Source organism: Dermacentor silvarum, chromosome 11, assembly GCF_013339745.2.
Source record: "Dermacentor silvarum isolate Dsil-2018 chromosome 11, BIME_Dsil_1.4, whole genome shotgun sequence".
Classification (NCBI taxonomy): domain Eukaryota; kingdom Metazoa; phylum Arthropoda; class Arachnida; order Ixodida; family Ixodidae; genus Dermacentor; species Dermacentor silvarum.
The window spans coordinates 6584667-6609668 of record NC_051164.1 but is presented as its reverse complement, the minus strand read 5'-3'; the positions used below and the strand labels follow the sequence as shown (position 1 = coordinate 6609668).

The 25002-nt window shown below is 46.0% G+C and overlaps 1 protein-coding gene across 2 annotated transcripts in view; it reads left to right on the top strand.

Moving 5' to 3' along the window:
• LOC119433651 (uncharacterized) overlaps nucleotides 1-21734 on the top strand; it is a 276033-nt gene extending 254299 nt beyond the window's left edge. Inside the window, exon 4 of one of the 2 annotated variants that reach the window (XM_049658812.1) lies at nucleotides 21276-21734. In XM_049658812.1, coding sequence (XP_049514769.1) covers nucleotides 21276-21460 — 185 coding nt within the window. In that variant the 3' untranslated portion in view covers nucleotides 21461-21734. The remainder of the gene's footprint in view (nucleotides 1-21275) is intronic. The other variant, XM_037700905.2, reaches the window with a different exon arrangement.
• Nucleotides 21735-25002: the final 3268 nt, after the last annotated feature.

Sequence of the window (25002 nt, the reverse complement as noted above, 5' to 3'; positions counted from 1 at the left end):
GAAACTTGGAGGTTAACAAAGAAGCTCGAGAACAAGTTAAGGACCGCACAAAGAGCAATGGAACGAAAAATCTTAGGAGTAACGTTAAGAGACAGGAAGAGAGCGGTGTGGATCAGAGAACAAACGGGGGTAGACGATATTCTAGTTGACATTAAGCGGAAGAAATGGAGCTGGGCAGGCCATGTAATGCGTAGGATGGATAACCGGTGGACCATTAGGGTTACAGAATGGATACCAAGAGAAGGGAAGCGCAGTCGAGGACGGCAGAAAGTCAGGTGGGATGATGAGGTCAGGAAATTCGCAGGCGCAAGTTGGAATACGCTAGCGCAAGACAGGGGTAATTGGAGATCGCAGGGAGAGGCCTTCGTCCTGCAGTGGACATAAATATAGGCTGATGATGATGATGATGATGATGATGATGATACACTGACGTTTGCTTAAATACGTAGATTTATTGAAGACTGATACGTATTTTTAAATATCTTGTTGCGAGGTTTTGTGTATACAAGCAGTGAACTTTGTTTCCAGCGACTCTTTTTTTGCCCTTTAGCGAGTTGTATCTTCGCATTTGTATATTCCATTCTATCTTCGCATTTCTAATATATACTTTGCAGAACTCCCACTTTTTATTTGTACTCACTGCTGCGAGCATTATCTCGGTGTAATTACAATACATGACGACTTACAGCTGCTCCTGCGCAATCGATTGCAACGAGGGATAGTGTCATTGAGGTTTCTTCCTGGCCGTTGCATATGTAGAAAAATGTAAACAAGGTTCTTTAATGACAAAGATTCATCAAAATATTTGTCCTGAACTTATTAATTTCATGGCCTTTACGTTTTTCATATAAGCAGCATGCACTGCTTTGCTGGTTTCGAACTGAAATTGACCCTTTTCGCGGCGATCCCGTGGGCGCTGCCATATTTGATCACGTGGTGACGCGTCCATTGCTTGCCTCAACTGCCTGCATTGCCTCCTTGTTTACAATGGAAGTGTATGACGCCGCCGCGGCTTAGAAAACCTCTGTTTTCGGAGATATCGTAGACGGTGACTAGGTGGATGACACGAAGCTTTGATCACAGCTTCAGAGAACATGCAAAAGCGCTTTCGGAGCTGATTGAGCTATGTCCAAACGGCGCAGGCAGTTTGTATGGTGCTTCTTCTAAAAGCGGGGCTAAATATGCATTCCAAGATTTGCGATTATGAATTCAGTCAGGATTAGTGTGTTTTGCTCTTTGTTCTTTATTCGGCAAATATTTTGAAGCAGTGGCTTGTCAGTTTCTGACTCAGTGAAGTTCCTCGGTGCGGCCACTATCTGATTATTTTCTGCCTAATCACTGGCCGGTGTGCTCAGTTCCGAATCCGATAGATTTGTTCTTGCTGCGCACAAGGCTTGAAACGTAGCTGTTTTGTACATTGTAATACCTTGTAGCAAATATATATTACAGCTAGTAACTTGCTTACTCTTGTGTACCATCACGAAACATTCAGCTTCGACCATTGGTGCGCCATAGGTGTAGTCCGTCATTTATTGTGTGTATACAGTGCGCATATATTCAAGTGTGCGTCCATTCACTTATTCTTGATACGTCGGCGATAGAGTGGGCATAAGTTTTCCTGCCATTTGGACAGATGTGTATAGATAACGTGCGCGAAACTTACTATGACACAGGAAGCGGCGCTGCTCCCTTTGTCATTGTTTAACGAGTGGTACTCACTGTTGCCGACGTTCTGGGGATGAAGCCCTTTCTTTGAAGGTTAGCGATACAAGGCTGGCGGATGAGCAAATTTCTGTATCCTCTAGGAAAGCCGTACATCACGAAGTGCCGGTAACACGTTCGGACAGTTGCAGCAGCGGTCCGCGAACTTGGCCACACAGATTCATTCTATTCCTTAACATGCCAGTCACTATTTTTGCAGCCAACTACTGCACACGTCTTCAATCCACATTATTCAATCTAGCATGATTGGAGCACAGTGTGTTAGCGAAAACTCAGTTCCATTTCCGACAGCTGATCGCGCAGAAGCAAGGTAGAATCGGTAATGGTTTCGTATTCGTGCGCGGTCGCTGGGGAGAGGTATGGCGCGCCGCCGTGAGCGCCATTTCGTTTCTCTAAAACAAACTGCTCCGCGAAAAGGGTCAATAGTTCTAAAGTTCATGTGATGCTTTCTTTGCTTATTAAATACACACACAAAAAAAAAACACGGAAGCATTAATATTAGTTATTTCTGCCACAATTTTTGGGGCATACGAATATATTCTGTTATGAAAACATACATATTTTAATGGACAGTGCATAGCGTTCAATAATTCGTTTGCAGCATCTAATATACAATGAAATTGGCAATGCAGTTATTCATGCATTTGATCCCTCGACAAATTCTATAAGGAGGAGGCCGCGCTGCAACCTGAGCCCCCCCCCCCCCGAACAAAATTTCTGGCTACGCCACTGGTACACAGCTATACGGAGTAAGGATAGTAGTTTTATCGGCTGCATTCGCGCACAAGCGAACATGAATAGATCACACTCGATGACCGCAGATCACTGTCAACACGCTGGCGTCAGCAAGCGCCCAGCCGCAGCGAGCGAAGTTTCGTGCGGTCTCTCGCTTCACCGGAAACTAAGCGGCGAAAGCACAGCCCATACAAAGATAAGAGCCGTGTGGAGATCGCTTTCAAGATACGGTGCGCGCGACAGCCCCCAGCCGCGCAAAGTAGAAGTACGCAGTTGCTTGCAGAGTAGAAGCCGCACCCCCTCCCTCCCGCGCTGCATTCCCGCTCTCCTCCTTTGGCGTGTGAGATTGAGTCGCCAGTTCCCGTTGCTCCCGGTCGCAAGATACGCGTTTGGTGCCGCAGCTGAACGTCGTCTCCCCTTCCTCCCTCCCATCCCTCCACGGCGATTCGCACGACAGAAGACGTCGCGTTTGCTCTACGCCGTGCGTTCGCTCTCCGTGAAAGCGCGCGTCCCTCGTGCGCTTTCACTACAGCATACGGCGCGCGGCGACGATTTTATCGCCCTTGCGCTTTATACGGAACCTCACGGTGACGACGGCGGTGGCAGAAATACGCTTGGAGTGTCCATATAATTGCTATCGCAACAAAATTTAAGATTTCTAATAAAGCACACCGATGCTGGTAGGCGGGGGCGCCACCTTCAAAGGGTGGGCGCATAGAGATGGGGGGGAGGTGCGCCGTAACCTTCATTGTTTGCAGAATAAGGACAACATTTTTCACTCTGACGTTGCCCGCTTGATGCATGTCGTCGGGTCGTGCAAAGACCCGATTACGACTCGACGTCACTGGTTGTCGTTACTCGCAACATAGTGACCCACCTTAGTGGCGCCCCCAGAGACGACGGCGATTTCTCTATAGGAGGCTCTCTATAGGAGGATGTGGCCTCGCTTTCTTTCTTGTGTGACCAGCTGCTGCATCCGGCGCACACTCCGGTGTTTTGTAGCCGTAGCGGCTGCGAAGTGGGATGTCGTGCCAGAAGCCTCATCAGTACTTCCAAGTGTGTTGAAGTCATACTCCTCGACAGAATTTCCGTGACCTCACCCCCCACCCCCGGTCGCGAGTTTGCGACAGTACGGGGGGTTCTAGCAATTACAGACACGAGCACAAGGAAAAGAAACGCACAGAACAACGCTGGACTTACAACTGAAATGTATTCCGAATACATGCCACAAAACCCCGCCACGCATGAGTAGAAACCCAAGAGCAGTCGCACGGTTTTTAGTCAAAGATCAACGGAAAAAAAAACCTAGCCACACCCCTTCCGACAGGGCCACAACACGTGGATTAACGTGGTAAACTTAAAAATTGAATTTCCTTATCAGTGAGATGGACCGAAGGTTCACCCACGCATTCATGCGCTCCCATTTTTCTGATGTGGAACGCTTCGCTAATTTCTCTTTCCAGTCTACTGCGCTCTCTCCCTACAATCGAAACGCTATCAAAAACTGGACGGCATCCGCATTTTTTGCAATGCAAGGGCAAGTTGCCTCCAGTACCGATTTTAAGCTTCAATTGTAAGTCCAGCGTTGTCCCGTGCGTTTATTTTTCTTCTGTTCGCTTCTGTAATTACAGGAACCCCCTATACAGCGTGTCCCAGCTATCACGCAGCACGATTTCAAAAAAAAAAAGAGGAACGGCGCTATGCGAAGCAAACCTAGTGCGTATTGTTTCCAGTACAGTGGAGTAGCCGCCAGTAATTTTTTCGTTACTGAGGTTTAATTATCTAATTGTAATTAATTATCTAACTCGAGAAGTCAGTCCCAATGAGAAAATTGTAGAGCAACATGAAAAACTCGCGATACAGCTTTCTGTTGCTCAGTACGTGCTACATAAAGTGTTTTTCCGAGCGTGAAAGTAGCCCGAGAATACACGCAAATTGCCTCGAGCGGCCAGTCGCGCGGTAATTCTGCGTGTATTCGCGGGCTTCTTTCACAATCGAAAAAAAAAACAGAAAGCTGTATCGGGAATTTTTTATGCTGTTCTACAATTTTCTCATTGACACTTTGACAATTAGGCCATCCTACTTCTCGAGTTAGATAATTAATTACAATTATCTAATTAAATCTCAGTAACGAAAAAATTACTGGCAGCTACTCCACTGCACTGGAAACAATACGTACTAGGTTTGCTTCGCGTAATGCCGTTCATCTTTTTTTAAATCGTGTTGCGTGACAGCTGGGACAACTTGCTGCTGAATTGACACCACCTAATTACTCGTCTCTTCATTAAAGATCATAATTCATAAGTTCTCTGTGCTAAACTTAAAAGTGATGCGGACACAAAATCTGAAAATTTTACGAAAATGCTGAAAATTAATCCTCAGTATGTGATTACACCGAAAAGAAGTAGTCACTTAACTCATTTTTTAGCCGGTGGCTTTATTGTTAGCGTTTTTGTGAGCGCGTGCCTCGCCGCCCGACCCGCGGAGTTGGAAGGCGTGACGTCAGGACACCCTCGTCGGATAGCCAGCCGGCCGGCCGCGGTCATTCGAAGCGCGCGAGCATGGATTCGAGTTCTGGTGCCTCTGCCAGCGATGAGTACACGTCTGAAGACGAGGACCATTGCAACTTGGCAAGAAATATTACCGCTTACGGTTACGAGCCTTCCGCGTCAAGCGACGAAGAAGAGCAGGCGGCCGTGGATGTGCCGGTCACTTTTCGCGAACCGTAGCGCGAAGATTTCGCTCTGCACCAGACACTTGCGCAAGAATTATTGGTCATTTCCTCTGGCAGCTTGCTTTTTGAAGAGCGCACGCAGGCGAGGCATCTGCGGGGTATTTCAGCACTGGGTGGATGACTGAATAGTAGTTTATGCCGTCGGCGTGAGCAACTGCTGTGCCTCCGAGATTCTCACATCCACTTCGTCAGCCGCCCGACAGATGGCAGCACCTGTTGGGCGTTCTCGCTACTTTTTCTCGCTTGTAGCGTGGCGAAGCAGAGCTGTGTGTGTGTGTGTCTGCCCCGCTGTCATGTAGGACTTACCTCGTGAGTCGCGCTCGCGCTCGCTAGCCTTGTATTGTTTTACTATGCTTTGCCAACATTTTCAAAGACATTACTTCCTTCGTGCCCAGCCTCGAGCATCTCGCCCCAGCCTCGCCCTCACACTGCTCAAGAAGGCTGCAAGTGAACGAAAACAGTTCCGACATCTTTTCGCCTCCTCTTTTGAAATGCGCCGCTGATGATTTTCTGCCTTGCGTTTTGGTTAGAATACCGATGGCACAGCGTCACGCTTTAGGCATTTCCTTTAGGCATTTTCGGCATGCGGAGGCTTTTCAGAACAGCCGGGCTGGTCACATAATCATTGCCGCGCAAATGAAGTCATTTTTAGAGGTCTCCAGGCAGGGCGTGATGGATGACAGGCAGTTATCCAAAGTTTACGCACCTTCTCGTCTCTGGGAAACGTGTGCGACGGCGTGTCACGACCGACGATGCTGTTATAACAGCAATGTCTGGGCATTTCCTTCCGCCGCGACGAACGCGTCAATACCAAGCGACGACCGCGGGAAGCCGCATGTAAGACGCACCACCTGCTTGGAGCGCCGACGGGGATGATGTTTCAGACGGACCTCGTGCGAAGATCGCCGAAAGGGGTTAAACAAACGCTGCAAGGGACCGACACCCCCGGAAACACTCGACGGCTGTGGCCGACCTTGGCCGTGCGCGCGCCTGGGTGGGTGTTATGACGTCAATTTTCAGCTTCTGTCGGCGGCCGCTTCGAGAGGGTACAACAGAAAATCTCAAAAAAAAAAAGATGTTTCTCGTGCTTTTTTTTTTCTTCAAAGCAGCTTGTTGTATTCGTCATTATCAGCAATGCAACTCTTGTTCCGACGCAAAAAAAAAAAAAAAAAAAAACACCCGCCAACTTTTGTGTCCGTATCCCTTTAAAGCTTAGATTTGTTACTGCGTTGCCGCACATATTCATAAGTTTCATAAATGCAAGATATTTATCTTGCATTGTCCGACAGTAGCATTATGTATTCCGCATCCATCAGTCGTGGGCCTTCTGTTGCACCATTTGTCCATTACGCACGTAGAATAAATCAAACCCTAATTCACTGTCTTCCAGTCGTATTTCTATGCCCTTAACATAAAGCGTGACCACCAATGGAGACAGTGGACATCCTTGCTTCAGTCCTTGGTGAATTCACACCACTCCATTACATTTTCGGCCTTCCCATATAATTTGTTTCGGTTGTCTCTATGAATCTCCCTCAGCAGCTCCACGAAATCGTCATCTATGCCTGAGAATATCCCATACCAATTCCCTGTCTACGTCGTCGTAGGCTTCCTTTTGAACAAATGAACAGGACCTAAAAAAGCGACGCGAATGGTCAAAAGTTGAACGAGTGGTTGTGCAGGCGGCTCCCGTATAAGCTGGTTATCTGTGCAGGTCTGGAGTTCCAGTAGGTCGTAATATTGTGAAGGTTACTGTCGGTTCATTTTGTGCGTGGCTGCGATATTGAGCGGTATTTTCGGGCAATAGCTTTCGAGATACTATCATTTTTGCTGGATTTCGCGTGAATGGGTACCAGATGCGTCGGTGTAGTCAGCCCCAACGTTTCTGACACTGCCAAGCTCAGTTCTGCGCAGTACCAGGACGCAGTGCTCCAAGTTAGCATGAAAGAGGGACACTGGGGTACATATCCGGTCACCCAAGTCAGTCCGACAGTTGGTTTTGAACCTAATTCCCTCAGCAAATCAGCCCGCTAGTTATAGAAGGAGCCTCTGTATCCTGTTCAAGAAAGCTGGTCGATGAAAGGTCCGTTTGACCGTGATGTAATTTGACCAAGTGACTCATATTAGCGGGAAAGTTAGGCGAGTTAGGCGTTCTTAGTGCTCATCTAGTCCTTTCCTCCGCTTATTTTTATGTCTATTTGCGCTAAGTGGCCATACTTCTTATGGTCCGTAACACAGTATGAACCGACTAGCCCAAGCAAGTATTACTGAGTGACATTTCCTCTACAGTGGGTCCTACTAAGAGTTCTTAGTGCTCATCTAGTCCTTTCCTCTCCTTATTTTTAAGTCGGTTTGCGCTAAGTGGAAATAGTTCTTATGGTCCGTAGTACAGTATGAACCGACTAACCCAGCAGCAAGTATTACTGAGTGACATTTCTTCTAAAGTGGGCCCTAACAAGAGATCTTAGAGCTCACCTTGTCCATTCCTCCGCTTATTTTTATGTCTATTTGCGCTAAGTGGCCATACTTCTTATGGTCCGTAACACAGTATGAACCGACTAGCCCAAGCAAGTATTACTGAGTGACATTTCCTCTACAGTGGGTCCTACTAAGAGTTCTTAGTGCTCATCTAGTCCTTTCCTCTCCTTATTTTTAAGTCGGTTTGCGCTAAGTGGCCATACTTCTTATGGTCCGTAACACAGTATGAACCGACTAGCCCAGCAGCAAGTATCACCATTATCATGCGTTGTTTTCTATGGTTATTTCCTGAAAATTTTCTTAGAGCACGCTGAGAAATAGGCGTTTACGACGGTAGATGACATGTGTTCAACGCATTCACTAAGATAACCTCCGGAGTTTCATCGGGCGCTTTTTCTAGTTGCATCACTTTGTGCGCACTTTCGCCACCATCATTGCATTTCTGACGCAGCTTTTAAGCTCTGGCACCCACATGTGTTGTTGGTCTCCTGAATGTGATGTAGCTTCCAGACTCTGCGCCAACTGTTGACATCTCTTCCGATACTCCGTTACTACGATCCCCAGGCTCCTACGGAAGTACAGATGCCAGTGGTGTCGGCCTCAGGGCTGTACTCGCACAACGCAAACCTGGCCATGAAGATTATGTCGTCGCCTACGCGAGTCGCACTCACAAAGGCCGAGAGCCCGAGACCAGATATTCGGTCACTGAAAAAGAGTGCCTGGCCATCGTGTGTGCTCTAACGAAGTTCCGCCTGTACCTCTGTGGCCGTCCTTTCTATGTCATCATGGACCATCACGCCCTGTGCTGGTTGTCATCCCTAAGCGGGGGCATACTTCCAGCACACATGGTCGTTAGATCTTCTTGGAAGTTTTTAATTTCTGTTTACATTATCAAGCACGATGGTATTTTTTTTTACTAGCGAAGCTTGTTTATTTCTAGCCTGAACATCCGGGTCTGTTTGCAGAAACTATCATCATAAGCAATGGTTCGAGCGTCATTGTCTTCTTCCACAGCTGGCTCCGTTGCCGCTCATCATGCCAGCGTAGAATTTCACTTCTCTTCTGTCGTCGTAATTGGGAGGCCGCGTTTACCGGGGTATGAGCCATTGCTTAAGATGGTATGAGCCATTCATTGTCTTACGGGACGGACAGATTTAATTTTAAAGCAATTTCATTTTGAAGGCTCGTAAGTGTCAATGGCGGGCGGATGCTCAAGTCCGGGAATCCGGGACATCAACTACTGTGGCGAAGCTGACCCTAGAGCGATTCGGTTGGCGTAACTCTATGGGAAGCATTTTTCAAAAATCGATTTCTGAGCAATGCCTCATTTTTCGCGAATTGCACTTTAGGCACTTAATCCTGACAACGGTCTCACGCTTTATGTGGCGTCTCGTTTAATTTCAATGGTTGTATTCTTGTCCTGGGACGCTTTTGTAGACCCGTTAAAAATGCATGGTGTGATTTTTTAAATGCTTATTGCAGCGCAGCGAGAACTCATCCGCTAATTGCACTCTGGTCGCATATATACTCTAGGTCACCCTCCATATGTAGGTCAAGTTTGGTTTTATTCCGCTAGCTGAATTTGTTTTCCTGGGGCGCTTTTGTTCAGCTACTATGCGGCGAAGCAGCACTACAGGGGAAAAAGATTCGTTCGTCGTCGTATTGAAGGGAAAGAGCTCGTCGATCACGTTAAAATTCATGGACTCAAATGTGCAGCTATGATGCACATTGCAAGCAGAGATGGCAATGCCCAATTCTGCAACAAGTAGCGGACCGATTGGTTTTATGGAATGACATCCAAGCATAAGCCCGGCTATGCGCGCTACGTATTGTTAATTTTCAGCGCATGTTAAAATGTTTTATTTGGTGTTTAGAAAATTAAAATTACATTCTAGCTTAGTCTATGAATACCCATCAGTAATTGCACTGAATTATTGACCACTTACATAAGTAATCACACAATAAGCTAATTAATAGAACTATAGTAACTAGTGAGCACTAGTTACTGACAAACTATTTTTAGTTCTCTCGGTTTTACACACCTGTAATGTAATGGATATCAAATCAAATATCATAAAACAAGTAATTCAACAATGAGGCCTGCTGGGAACATGTATGATGAAGTAAGTTGTGATACTGAATCAGTTATTTTACTAGTACAGCCGTTCTTTTGATTCGTGCACGTCGTCATTGAGGCCATTCGCACTTTAAAATAATGAGCACTTAATAGCTGATAAATATAGCTATTAGCTGATAGCTGATAAATGATCATTTAATAGCTGATAACGCCAAGTCTACCTTTCATAAAGCATTGCGTCATGGGTATCAAATGAAAAGTCATTCAAACGGTGACTCAATTATAATAAATAGGAGTGGCAGGACTGAGTTCCTGGTGATCACGGATCACTTTTCTTTATGTGAAAGCGGTGGCTAGCCTTTATTCATATACGTCGCCATTGGTATCAATCCAAAAGTTATTAAATTATTAATTTGGTTACCACTGCTGACCGATTACCCGCAGTTATTAGTGATCACTAGTGATGCGTTCAGTTCAATGTTCTTGCATTTTATACAGTATAGCTTAATGGATATCAAATGAAAAGTCATATAAACACTGATTCAATTATAAAAACTACAAGGTGGTAGAACCAAGTCACTTGCGATCACAAATCACTTTGTTTAGTATGACAGTGGTAGCTTTGATTCGGGGACGTCGTCATTGGCTTCAATAAAAAAGTGATTACATGAGTATCTTTGGTTACCATTATTACCTGATGATGCCGAGTCATTAGTGTGTAGTGAACGCCATCCGCGCGCCGCTATAAACTAGCCATTTAAACGCCCTGTAGCTACTGGCGACTACGCAAGCCGGCTGCGCGACATCATGGGCAAGCTTCGCGCCATGATGTCGCGCACCGCGTCAGCCAGCGCCGCGACTCAGAGTTGTGGTCCTGCTGCCATGTGTTTGTGCGGCATGACGCAGTGCAGCGACCTCTTCAACCACCGTATGACGGCCCTTTCAATGTCCTCCATCGTACAAATAACCAATTCGCGGTCAACGTGAAGTAGTCTCTACTGACCGCGTGAAACCGGCTCACATGGAGAAATCTGAAGGTCCCGCGGCTGTCGCGACTCTTGTTAGAGCAACGAAAGAAACAACTGCGACTTCCTCTCGAACAACAGTGCAGCGCACACGTAGGGGACGCGAACCACTCCTTCCGTTGTACTGGACATGTGACGTTCGGAAACTCACTGGGGAGGGAGTGAACGCCATCCGCGCGCCGCTATAAATGGCTCGCGTTTAAATGGCTAGTTTATAGCGCCACTCTTGAACACCACGTCAAGCACCTGAAAGGCAAGTCTGTTGGCGCACGCGCCTCCCCGTGTCTCGTGAGAGAAAAGAAAAAAAAGTAGAGTCTTTGTTTGGAACTCATCGCTCACGGTCTCATTGCACTTCGCCCGCGCTAGCAACCAACAAGTGATCCCTAGTTATACGTTACGTTCGATGTGCTCGTACTTTTAAGCAACATAGCTGATTCGAAGAGTTGAGCAATGGTCTGCCATTTTGTTTCAGGTGTTGCCGTGAAGGCAATCTTAGTTCTAATAACGACGCCACCTAGACGTTACCCGCCGTGGTTGCTCAATGGCTATGGCGTTGGGCGGCTAAGCTATGAGGTCGGGGGATCGAATCCCGGCCCCGGCGGACGCATTTCGATGGGGGCGAAATGCGAAAACACCCGTGCACGTTAAAGAACCCCAGGTGGTCCAAGGTATTCTGAAGTCCCCCACTACGGCATGCCTCATATGCAGATTGTGGTTTTGGCACGTAAAACCACATAATTTTCTTACCTAGATGTGGCTTATCGTAGTCGTTAAGGGGAAAGAAAAAGGCACTCTTAGCACGAGCTGAAAATACACGCCGGTTTCTGGCGAGGGGGAGCCTCGCGCCGTGACGCAGCAGGCGCTTCAAGTAATGACAGTGCAGTCTGCAGCATACGGCCGGCTGAAGTGTACGGGCGGTGGAGTGCAAGTCGGATGTGGCGGCGGCTGCCGTTGCAACGCGAGGATAATGGGATGTGACGGACGTTGGCGCCGAATATTAAAAGGATGGTTGATTTTAAAGCGATAGCTGTGCACTATGACGTAGCCAAACTCGGCGGGTTTTAGCGTTGGATCATGAACTTATTCTTTTTTATTTTTTTTATGGGGTTTTACGTGGCAAAACCAGTTCTGATTATGAGGCGTAGTGGGGGACTCCGGAAATTTGGACCACCTGGGGTTCTTTAACGTGCACCTAAATCTTAGTACACGGGTGTTTTCGCATTTCGCCCCCATCGAAATGCGGCCGCCGTGGCCGGGATTCGATCCCGCGACCTCGTGCTCAGCAGCCCAACACCATAGCCACTGAGCAACCACGGCGGGTTGGATCATGAACGCTATTACAGAGAAGGTTTACTGCAAAGATTGACATGGCGGGTAGAGGCGTGGTGGGATTTAAAGCGATAGGCCTATGGTGGCTCATGCGCAAAATGATTGACTGTCACTTAAGTATCCTTACTTAATATGAATGCGAAAGCATTACGACTTCCCCTAGTTATCACCAATAAAGACTTCTTAAGTATTACAACCTGTTTGCGATCCTTTCTTCGCTTTCTTTTCTCTGCGTTCATTAATCACCAGACCGCAACCATTGAGAACTCATCGCCAAGTAGCTACGAGTTAATATTGTGATCCACTTTAATCCACCTTAATACACTTTAATCCATTCTAATCTACTTCACCTTAATTCACTTTACTCCACCTTAAGTCACCTTACTCTAACTTCTTCTTTATTCACTTCACTCTAACTCACCTTATAGTTCACCTTAGTTCACAATAACTACCCATAATTACGTCGTCATACCATTTGCTATCTTCTGTATTACTACGATTTCATTCACCCGCCGGGGTAGCTCAGTCAGCTAAGGCGTTGCGCTGCTGAGCACGAGGTCGCGGGATCGAATCCCGGCCCCGGCGGCCGCATTTCGATGGAGGCGAAATGCAAAAACGCCCGTGTGCTTGCGTTGTAGTGCACGTTAAAGAACCCCAGGTGGTCAAAATTAATCCGGAGCCCTCCACTACGGCGTGCCTCATAATCAGAACTGGTTTTGGCACGTAAAACCCCAGAAAGAAGAAGAAGAACGATTTCATTCAAGACGCTGATGACGTCACATTGACTTTTGATACCACTCGTTGTGGACGACGCCGGCTTTTCTGCCTCATGGCTCATGTAATGCTTTCGCATTAATGACTACTGTAGACGACAACGGTCCATCTGCACGGCACAGAGTAAACAGCTTTCCCGCTTTCATTGTGATTTGCGCAGCCCCGGTGCGCGGCGTCCCGTCATGCTCAGAGTTGCTGCAGATAGTTCTTGCGCGGCGACGAGGGCGAGCGTGTATACTGATCGAGTGCACGCGATTGGAGTGAGACCGCTGCTCCGGCCTAAGCGGCCAGAAGTGCTTCCTGACGCCGTGGTGGGAGCGCGCCTTTGCCGATACGGATGGCACAAGAGCTGAAGCAAGTGGTATACCGGCGTTGTTTCCGCCACGTTCTCTGCTCTGTGCCGAGGAGAATCACTTGTCACGGCTGACGACGCTCGGCCAACGGCGGTGCCGGTGGCCCGAGGAAAAGAGAGGCCCCGCGTATACACTATCCCCCACCAGTACACGGGAGCCCAAGCCCAGAGTCCACTCAAGTTCGCCTAAGAGATTTGATATTGGAGGTGTGGGTTATGGTCAATGAAAAAAAATAATAATCACATTAAGTAAGCCAGAGAATGTCGATTCCACTGACAATCTGCATCAAATCGACAGATTTAACACATACAAACTTTTCTATAATCGCCAAGGAACGTTCGCATCATTTACGCTAAAACACTGCGTTGTATCTCATGTAAAGCTTTCATTGTTGTACTTCCCCTATAATAATTAATTAAGAATAATGTAAGAGTAGTAGTAGTAGGGGTAGTAGTAGCAGTAGTAATAGTAGTAATTATTATCTTTGTCATCTTCGTTTTTACACGCTCGTGAAAAATGGTCAGTGATTGTTGCTCAGCGAAAACGACAGACAAGATTTGACACGCATGAAGTAGAAGAAACGAAATGGACGCAAGTTTGAAATGGAGACACTGGAGCACCTAAATCAATAAATTGCTATGATTACTTCGCTCTTTGTTGATCGGCTCCTATGCCGTCGCTGCTTCTTTTACAGATGACTGGCAGCAAAGCAATGCAGTTCTCGGAGTGCAACGCTTTAGCGTTACAAATTTTTATATTACCTCAATTTTCAGCAGATGGAACACGAAATTAGAGGGCGGCAGCACAGGTTCTAGAAGTCACATAAATATAACGCTCAACGAGCGTACCAACGACCACTTACTCCTACTGTTAAGAGTATCAAATGCTTTTTATAAACTCGAAAAAGTGAATTCGCCGTCACATTTGGCTCTCAGATGAGGGAATTTATTCATTTGCGTCAGGTTTCCGAAAACGCAAGGAGCTCTTGTCTCGGTCGTAGGACTTGCACATATGTTTTAGCAAAGGTGAAAAATGACATAAATACGTAGATCTACTGCAAATCGCCGCGAAATGCTTGTGGATGTGTAGCACCGTTTCATGCCTTCAGAAATGATTTACTATTGCGGATAGGTAGCTCGCAGCAAGCGAAACGAATGCATAACTTTACATAAACAAAAAAGCACAATGGCGATGAGAAAGAAAATCATCTTGATTGTATATCTGAAATTTTAGCTGAGCTGCGCTTGGCTGTTATGCATCCTTACTGTTTCTGGCATTAACATAGGTGTCTCTTCTACTCTTGGAAGCAGCGCTAAGTACAGAGCGATGAACAGTGTGCGGTAGCTGATTGATTAACCATTTATTTGGATTTCACATAGCCTAGACTCTTAGGCCATAAGCTAAGGTGAAATTAGTCATACCACTTAAACAGTTTATGCTGTAATTGGCATTGCATACTGTTTTTATTGTAATGTTTTAGTATGCATTTTGTTGGAAAAAAATGAAAACTCGGAAAGCGCCGGTGCGACATGGTCAGCAACATTAGCCACACCCGTATTAAGTACCTAATCATGCTGTGGATTCCCCAGGCTCTGAGACGGCTAAAAAAACACAGACACCACGAGAAACAATTGCTTGACTTGTTTGCTCAGCGTAAAACATCGGTTGTTTTTTGCTGACTGATTTTAACGACCCGAATCTGAACAGGGGGCAATGGGGGATGCCGTAGTCAAGGGTACGGAAGAATTTTGATATACGGTTTCCTAATGTCCATTACAACGTAAAGATACACGTGCCTGTTTGTCGTCGAAAAAAAAGCGACCATAATAGCTGGGTTTCGAACCACGACCTCATGCAAAACAGCGGACCATTATAGCCACTGAGCCAACGCGATGACTTTCCCGAGTTTTAACTCGGTTGTGTACATCGGTCTATATTCGGTTTCATAACGGTTTCACCAATCTTTAGCTAAGAGGCAAGGGCGCGGCATAACGTGCCGCGTGCATAATTAAATAAATGGCTTCGAACGTCTCTCTTTAATGCGAGCTTGCGAAATGAACGGAACTATTCCGGGTTGTTCAAACTAATGCGCCTTACTTGAAGCCCTGCAGTGAAGCAGGCCATTGAACATTGACCAGTTACAGATGATCTTCTGCATTTACTGCCGTCGCTTACCAAGCCCTCAGAAAAGGTGTTCGGCTGAATTGTACCAAATTTTCTTTTAAAGCCACTAATTTACTTTGTTCACAGGAACCTCCCTGAGAAAACTGACGTCAATTCGAGCATTTTTTGACGTGATTTTACTCTTTGTGGCGTCGGCCATTTTCTTCCACCAAGGTCACCACCAAGGGCACCGCCAATATAGCCACCTAAGGCTTTCACCTTAGAAAAACAAATTTCTGCGGCAGTGAACACAACGCGTCCAGGTACCTGCACGCAAGTGCGCAAGTGGACTCGTATAAACTGAAGCCAACCGAGATTAAGGACGTCAATCATGCGACTGCATATCCTGAAGCATGCGCCCATCGCCACCATTTAGCAAGCTTACATTATTGATTGAGAATGAACTTTCGAGAACTGAAGCGACAAAACGGCATTTTTGCTTTTATAAGACTCTCGGTGAAGCCGCACGTCAATTCGATCGGACAAAAAGTTTGGCGAGGATAAGAGGATAAGCTAGGCGGAGGGGGCCGCTCTTTCGAGATTCTGCACCCGCTTTCTCGAAGCGGGACTGAGCCTATAAACGCCTATAACGTCGGTGAATCAGCAGGAAAACTTCACAGTCGACTACAGCTGGCCGCTCATCTTATACGCGCGGTGGTTATCAGATCAACCATTCCCGATTCGCGCTCGGCTATGCTCAACGATGAAAGCTGTTGGCGTGGCCCTGGGCTTTTTTTTTTTTTTTTTGTTCTTACGTGCATTCTGTTTTCGTCCAGTACACTTCGTGAGTCATCGCGCGAATTTAGAATCTTAAAGGTCGGTACGCCACGTGGTGTAAAAGCTTTGAACTAAAGGCGATGTGTGGAATTGCTGGGGTTGGCTAACCACGCCACCGAGCAAACACGAGACATCGAACACAAGCGTTTCTGGTTCGACAACAACTTGTGTTGTTGTCGAACCAGTGTGATCCGCTCCGACGAACACCGACACAGTGCCTTGGAAGTGTTGAATGAACATTACGCTACTAGTGGAGAATACCTTGGTGAATTCAGAGTTTGCGTTACGTGTAGGGAATCTTTAATCAAGGGAAAACTGCCTGCATTCAGCACTGTGAACGGGTACGTATACCCTCCATTTGTTGGGATGGTCCATCGTCACGGAGCGGAAGGGCCGACGATTCTTTTTTTTTTTTTTTCAGAAAGGTGTATGCACAGGCTCATGTCTCGCTCTACTTCTTAGCGACATTCTTCTAGCAAGTTATGACAGATGGCTCATGGAATATCTGCAACAGACAAACGCTGTGAAGGTGTTCAGATTTGTGGATGACTTTTCAGTTTTTTTTAATAAATGTAACGATTGTGAGACTGAGCTTCGTACTGGACTGACTATTGACGTGTATTGTTCATGCATAAAGGCACTACATTTAACGACTGAATTTCCACATGATAACGAATTTAAGTTCCACGACGTAGAATAGCATTTGTCTAAAGAACACGTGTGCTGGAAGAACGCCCCCTATTCTAAGAAGAGCCTCCAACCTTATAGATCGGCAAATTCTAAGATAGACAAGGGAGAGATTGCAAAAACATGTTTAGGGGTGGCATTGTCGGGATCATTCCTTCACAACATGCACAGCAGTTTTGACTCACAAGTGTTCAGACTGCAAAAAGCCGGTTTCCCGAATAATTTTCTATCTAGCATTGCTCAATGTCATTTAGCAGACTTAAAAAAAAAACCAACAATTGCAGAAGAAACGAACAGTCAAAAACAGAAAACCCTGACGTTGCGAACCACAGTTATTCCTTATCGAATAAAAAAAGTTAGTGCAGAAGGCAGTGTTGTTTTTCCGCATAAACAAAAAAATGCTATGTGCCAGAAGGTGAATAGAGAAGACACGGGCTACGAATGTGTGATAAGAAACACAAATAAATTTCATGTGGTCGTTGCTACATCGGTCAAACCGGTCGTTGTGTCAAAGACCTCCGAGAACATTCCAATTTAATCAAGGGAAGTATAGGCAGCCGCCTAGCAGTGAATTGCTCTCGATGTTGTAAGGATTTTTTAATCAGTGTAAAGTACTAAGGCATTATCGTGACCGGCGTGCGTGTGAGATATATCAAGCTTACTGCTTTGACGGAAAAGGTGACAAGTGCGCGAGTGTGCTGTTGATATCGCTCCTCACCAAGGAAATTGCGTTTCTCGCACGTTAATCACGGCGCTGATTTAGTGATCTAGATTTTCAATATCATGCAGTTCCCGCTTGCCATATCGCTTACCCTCTCCTTCCCCCTTCATCCACCTGTATATATTTGCTGCGGGTGTAATAAAAGATTGGTTTATAGTCAGCACTCGTCCGTCTCCTTCGTATGTCCTGTGCCTGTTACTCGTTCTTTATGCCACTTTCAGAGATAGTAGCACTTTCGCGAGACTCGGTAATGGGCGCAGCAAAGTGTCCCCAAGCCTGTGAAGGCGTGCTCCAGGATCAAAAAGATCTTCGTTGGTGGTTTGGAGTCCGATGTGCCACAGGCTGACATCAAGGCCTAGTTTGAAAAGTTTAGTCCTCTTGATAGAGGCTGACATTGAGGCCTACTTTGAAAATATGTCTCCTAATTCCAGAGGCTGACATAAAGGCCTACTTTGAAAAGTTTGGTCCTCATGACAGAGGCTAACATCAAGGCCTACTTTGAGAAGTTTTTTTTTCGTACCACAAGCTGACATCGAGGCCTACTTTGAAAAGTTATCTTTTCGTGCCAGAAGCTGACATCGAGGCCTATTTTGAAAAGTTTTCTCCTCATGCCAGAGGCTAACATCATGGCATACTTTGAGAAGTTTCGTCCTCATGACAGATGCTGATATCAAGGCCTACATTGAAAAGTTTGGTCCTCATGACAGATGCTGATATCAAGGCCTACTTTGAAAAGTTTGGTTTTCATGCCAGAGGCTGACATCAAATCCTAATTTGAAAAGTTTGGTGCTCATGACATGGTAACATCAAGGCGTACTTTGAAAAGCTTTCTGCTCATGACAGAGGCTGGCATCAAGGCCTACTTCGAAAAGTTTGAAAAGCTTTTATCGCTTGCGTACACAACCTGTGCAGCACCGATTGCAGGCAATTTTAGTTTTAGATGCTTTTAAGACAAATGCTAAAGGACGAACTTCTAGTTTTCACCTATGAGCCGACAATTCTTTGCAGTTTTTATATATTAACTTGGCTTTTACTAACGTTCATATTTGTTGCACATACCTTCCTGAAGTATGAAGGCGCTGTTAATCTATGATCATGCGCACTCAAAATTTGTTAAGCGTGGCGTCGCTTTGCTTTGCCTGCAGTCAGCGCTGCACTGGTCGTGTACGCACAGGATGCAGAGTAGTCATGGATTAGTAGACTTCAAAAAAGCTGGCATCCCTCGGTTGACCTTGAATGCTGTCGTCGAATCTTTTCTGTTGAAACTGAAAATCAGCACTCAGGACTGAGCACTTGAGAGAAAGGGAGCGTGGAAGACCAGATGTGGGGCCGTAAGTGCACAGGGTTAGCCATAATCTGAAGTGGCTACCAGGTATGGTATTGCTGTTATGTTTTCAGCTCCCAAGAAATTGGCACAGTTGTGCCAGCGAATCTGTCGGGCTCAGTAGCGAGGGTGCTAAAAGAGGCACGCATAACCTTTCAGGCGTTGTGCCGAGGGTATTGTATATGAAATTACCCTGAGCTGCAGCAAGTCCTACAAAGGACAAACTGGACGTTGTATTAATGACCGGCTGAGGGAGCACGATAATAGCATTGGAAATTGTGCAGGTGCGCATGTTCTTGCGGACCGTAAAGCTTGTTCATGTGTGCTGCGCTTTGCGCAAGATTACTGGCAAAAGCAGAGATCAAACGGCGAGGGAACTTCCATCTAAGAAAAAGGGTCCGCGTGTGTTAGTGACTCCTCGATCGCCCTGTATACCTGAAAAGTATGCTTTTTCGATAAATATCTTTTCTGCTGACGTTTCACTTCGCACTCTCACTCTTCTGCGCATGCTTGGAAGTCTGCCTGGTTTTGTACCTTTGACAGTTAATAAACAGTTGGTAGTTGGCGCTCCTCTGTCTCGTACCTGCCCCCCCCCCCCCCCCCTTTCCGTACTTTGCGCTAGAAACATGTTTAGCAAGCATTGGTAACAGTGCGACATCAAGAAGGCGACTCCCAAGCCCGATTGCTGAGGCATGCGTGACGGAGGTTTGGGCCGCTCTCACGACCGCGATTTCCCACGTGGCATCGCAATACATCTAGTAGGTAGGGACACCCCTCAGGTTGGGGACAAACACCCCTTTTCAAGCATTGATGTCCCGTAGTGGTTGAGCACCTGGTACCTATTTTACTGGTAGGTACCGGGCGGCATTTCTAGTGTGCCTCCCACACCGCAGCGGTGGCATAATGGTAGAGCGCCTGCCTCATATGTGGGAGGTACATAACTGGAATCTCTGTGCCGCCGAGAATCTACCAGTTTTTTCCAATGGGTGGAGATGTTTGTTCATAGGTTGTTTGTAGGGCTTTTCAACTCAAAAGGAGGTTCTATCAGGTGTCATCATATGGGACAGCATGTGCGCAGTATTGAGTTGTATAATCGAGGTCTTTAATGAATTCTTTCTATGCGGAGCGCCGGGACTGCGCTAATCCGTTGCAAAATGCGGGATGTCACGGGGAGACATAACCCGGGGTTCCACTGTAATAATAATGTTTATTCTGAATTTATTTGTAGATTCAATACGACTGGTTTACGTTGCACTTATGTCTAGCGTGTTACATTACCAGGTCAACCTTTTTTTAGGTGCATGTGAAATTATCTCGGTCACTTCTTTAAGACCTTTGTTTGAACCAATGCAATGGCCTAACCAATGCAATGCAACCAATGCAATGGTCTAACGGTACAAACAGGCAAGCAGACAAATAGGCAAGGAGCTGGGCGCACGCATAAAGTTTGTCTGGGTGGTGGACTTAACAGTAAAAAGGTCATACCATAAGAACCCCATGCCCTGAGCTTCAAAAACATGTGTCCCTATATGACAGGCAGTCCCTGTATGTTCGTCAAAATGTTCATTGAAAACTAGGTGATGCCTAGGGATATTAACAGCAGGCAAACAGTGAAGCTGTAGTAGCAGCACTTTTTTACTACAGCACTTTTTTACAGCAGCACTTTTTTACTGAGCATAGCTAGCCTTGTTGACAGTGAACAAAGAGCACTGATACTTCATCGAAGCTGAGTAGCTTTTGTATAGATATTTTCTTGCTGCACCAATTTTAACAAACTCAGGTATTGGCAAGAATTCACTTTTTTCCGTTGCTGCTACGTTCCATACGAGCTAAAGTAGCTCTCAAATAGGGTACCCACGTTGCATGTAAGCTAGCGCACACCACAACCATGTTGTCAATTCCTTTGCTGACTAGGAAGATAGCTTGTTTATCGCCAAAAGCACGTAATCAAAAAGCACCATCATATAATCGAGCAAGTACTGCACTGCATCGCCGTACATGTTTTAAAATACACTTGGGTGCAAACTTGTTGTTGCAAGATTTCACTGCTTAAGTTTGTTTTGTTTCGAAATTTAAGAGAAGACCGACCCAATATTCTCAACCTCCATTCCACCAAGTTGGGCACAGCGCCACCCCTCGACTGATGAAAATGCTACACTTCTCAGGAATTGCTGTGGATGATCATAAAGTGTATTAACCACTTCTGTTGAGCGCTGCTGTCTACTTTCTTGAGTCGAGTACGAGTGTTGAGTGGAGGAATGTTGTACGATACGGAGGTGAAAGTAGTGAGTTTGTGGCATTGAAGAAATAAAAAAAGATTTGGAGTAAATCTGTCAGTAGTGTACTAGTCACCAAGTGCAACTTGTCTCAATGCAGGACCACCGAGAGGTCCTGGAGCAGTTGGAGTACCTCTGATGCCAGCCTGTCCTGCTCATGCTCTGGGTGTGCCCACATGCGTCCATGCTGAAAGCACCATGACACAAAAACATGCACGTGTTGATAGAGTTTCTAAGGTGAAATGTGTAGCCGTGTTTCTATGTGACAATTTCATAGGTGTTTGATTAAGAGAGAAATAGATGGCGAGCGCAGAACACAAGGGCCAACGCCAAGAGATGTTTTTCAGGAGACGGGCCATATACACAAAGACAGTGCTCACAGCCAGGATGCCGTGCCTAATCTTTGCATCATAATAAAAGCCCTCATAGCGCCCATGCTTTGAAATTGGTAACCGCATGGGCGCCGCCATGATATAACGATGTTAGTACACAACATGATTGTTTAGTGAGGTGGAACAATAAAGTTGATCATGTTTAATAAAGTTGTATTTGTCACGGCTTTTACAAAAATTGGGTTCTCAGTGAGTCTCAACATCAATTGCTGACGAAAGATGCGATTTATACCAGATGTGCGATCAAACCTAATCCTAAGCCTCACTGAATATGGTGGTGCCATCTCGTTAAGGTGCTTGCAAACACACCCTACAAATTTATCAATAGCCATCGAATTTTTCTCAGAAATGTATGGAATTAACTTTACATACTGTTTATAAGTACGTGCTACCTGCAAACGTTTCTTTTAACAGCTTAGCTGTTTAAGCTCGAGGTTTGGCTAAAATTGTTCGCAGAAACTTCGCCGAGCTATGACGTCACTGCGTTGCCTAGCAACCACTTGGCACAGCTGCGCATGGCTTCGCGGAGCTTCGCACAGGTATCGTGACGTCATCGCTTTGACTTCCGCATCGCTTCTCCTAGCCGCGCTGCGCCTAACTCTGACGTCACTATGCGTCCCCTAGCAATCACCTGGCATGTCTGCGCCCGGCCGCGCCACGCTGCACCGCCGCTTCCCATACAGCGCCAAGCTTCCACAGCCGTGTAGGCGGAGAAAAAAGCCATGACGTCACTGCGCGCCGCTTCGTTCGCCGCCTTCGTATAAAGCTCCGTGACCCCGCGGCAGCGGCACATTGCCTAGTGTCTCTGCGCCGAGCACATCGTTTGCGCCGCATAAAAAAAAATCTTGGCATAACATACCATTTTATACCAAACGTCGTTAAAATCTTAGCGTACCATAGCAATACATAGCAAAAACTCGGTAAAATCTTAGCATAACATAGCAACAAATAGCAAAACTCGGTAAAATCTTGGCATAACATAGCAATAATAGCAAAACAATACAACAATACAATACAAAAACAATAAAAGCATACCAATACATAGCAAAACTTCCTAAACCTTGGTCGGCCCCCAGCTACGCTGTTTCTTCAGCCTTGCACCACTAGTGCAAGCTGCCCTCATTTTTTTTATTATACAGTAGAACCTCTTTGATACGTTCCCATTTCGTACAATTTCCCGACTCCAATGTTCGATTTCCTGACGCCAATGTTCGCGTCGAGAACAATAAAAAAACATAACATTTAGGCTTCTTTTTTACCGGTAATACGTTCCCGGAAAACAATCTTTCGGCACCAACGTTCAAACTGCAATTCTATGGTATGTTTTCCGGCCGCTAGATCCCATGTGAACAAGACAAGGTCAAAGCATAGAGTAACATACAAGGATAAGAGACGACACAAATACATAGGCGCCTGCGGCCGATTTTAAATGCCCAAAATAGAAAAGTACCGCCATCCTTTGATAAACGCCGCTTCTCTCTCTCCTGTATCTCCAATTGGACGAAGATAGCGCGCGCTTTTCACTTATTTATATTTTGTTTTTGTTTTCCGCCTCAGAGCCATGTTGAAAGTCCTCTGCGCAACCGCAGTCGCCGGCGGCGGCGCGTGCCCGGCCTGAAAGCTTCAACATGGACTTTCTAGGTGTGCCACCGTCGACTTTGCTTTCGCAAGCAAAAAGTAAAGAAAAAGCAAGCGCTTTAGGAGAGGAGGCGGTGGAGGAAAGAGTAGATGGCGGTACTTTTCTTATATAGGGACTTTAGCCGATTTTCGTTCGCAGCGCACCTAGCGGGTGTGTGGAATCTATACAGACTCAGAGATTGGAACCGCAGGAAATTACACGGCCTCCAAGATCGCTTTCGTGCGAGTGCTCGTCCCGGAGGCTATATTTCGATTTTTTAACGCGTTGCTTGCATGCATCGAGTAGCTTCGTGTAAGCTGTACCGCCTGCTCTAGAGCAGCAAGTACACGGTGCCACTGTGTGTTTATGCGGACATTTTAAATAAACATGACAAGTGTTGGAAGAGACGAAACATTTTATTTTAAAGTCATATTCTCAGTAAGTTCATGCACACTTTTTTTTTTCGCAACGTTCGATGAACGCAAGCACAAAAAGATGGGTGCTGTGCACAATGCAAGAAATGCCAATACAGCTGCTATATGTTGAGAATAAATTTCACAAAAGGAATAAACAGGCGATATTATGAAAAACCCCACAAGACAGTAAAACTGCAGAAGACAGCATTAGCATTAAAGAGGAAAACAACGCTCGTCTTTTGAAGTCTAACCTGTCTCATTAGGTGGTAGTTTCGGGCTGCATAGCAAACAAGGAATGAAGGCTGCTCACTACAGTTGTCAGCCAACCACGCTCTCTCCCTGTCCTGCCGTTGTTACTGCACCACGCAACACAGCAGTAATTCCCGTAGTACTTGACTACGGACGGCATGACCTGAAAAAAAAAAGTATTGGTTATGTCTTCTCTCCCGCCTTCGCACAAATTTTCACCTATGCACTTCAGATCGCCCTTTCGCGAAAAGCGTCACGTGTAATTGTCGCAGCTAAAAAAAAGCAACATTCGGTGCCATGCATGCGCTACTGAGGCAGGAGTGTTTAGTCAGAACACATACCACATCAGACCACTTGGAAACCAGTAGTACCACTTGAAAACCAATAGTACCACTTGGAAACCAGTAGCAATATTTTCACCTGGGCATCATAGCCACAGCTTACAAACACTCTTCTCAATTCACAAGTTCTCTCTAATTGCGCTCGTAACAAAGGCTTCAAGCAATCTGCGCACGCCACGAATAACGATCCTAAGCATGACGTTTGCATTCTTTCACAGAAGTGCAACACACGTGCATTAAATTCAGACTACGTATACCGGCGTGTGCCGACTCACTTTCTCGCGCCAACGATTTTCTCGCAAACGTGCTGCACAGCATTCCAAATTGCTGTTTACATAATGTGAAGCAATCCACGAACATCATGCGCGAAGTGAAGAACACAAAAAAGCTCTCTGCGCCGAACAGCACAATGCGACAAATGTCAACTTACGGCTGAAGTGACAAATACATAGGCAATTTGCAAAGTAATGAAGGGAAAAAAGAACGTAATGAAGGCCTTCTTACCAAGCAGCAGCCAAGCATACAGACGTTCTGGCAGAGGAACCCAGCAAAGACCACGCAGACTTATCGCACATCTTTTGTAGCGTCACCTTGCCTGATCACACCATGGCCGATATTTTGTAGCGATGCGTTATGCTTTATTATCCACCGCTCACGGCCGGCTGATCCCGTTGATAACGTCTACGTCTACAGCCACATAGACAAGTAGACGTATAGTGCACTAGAAAAGTCACTACAGTAGATAACTAGTACGCGCGTTCCCTTGGAGACAGGCAGTGTTGTATTGCCTTCTAGCGGGCGGCATGAAGCT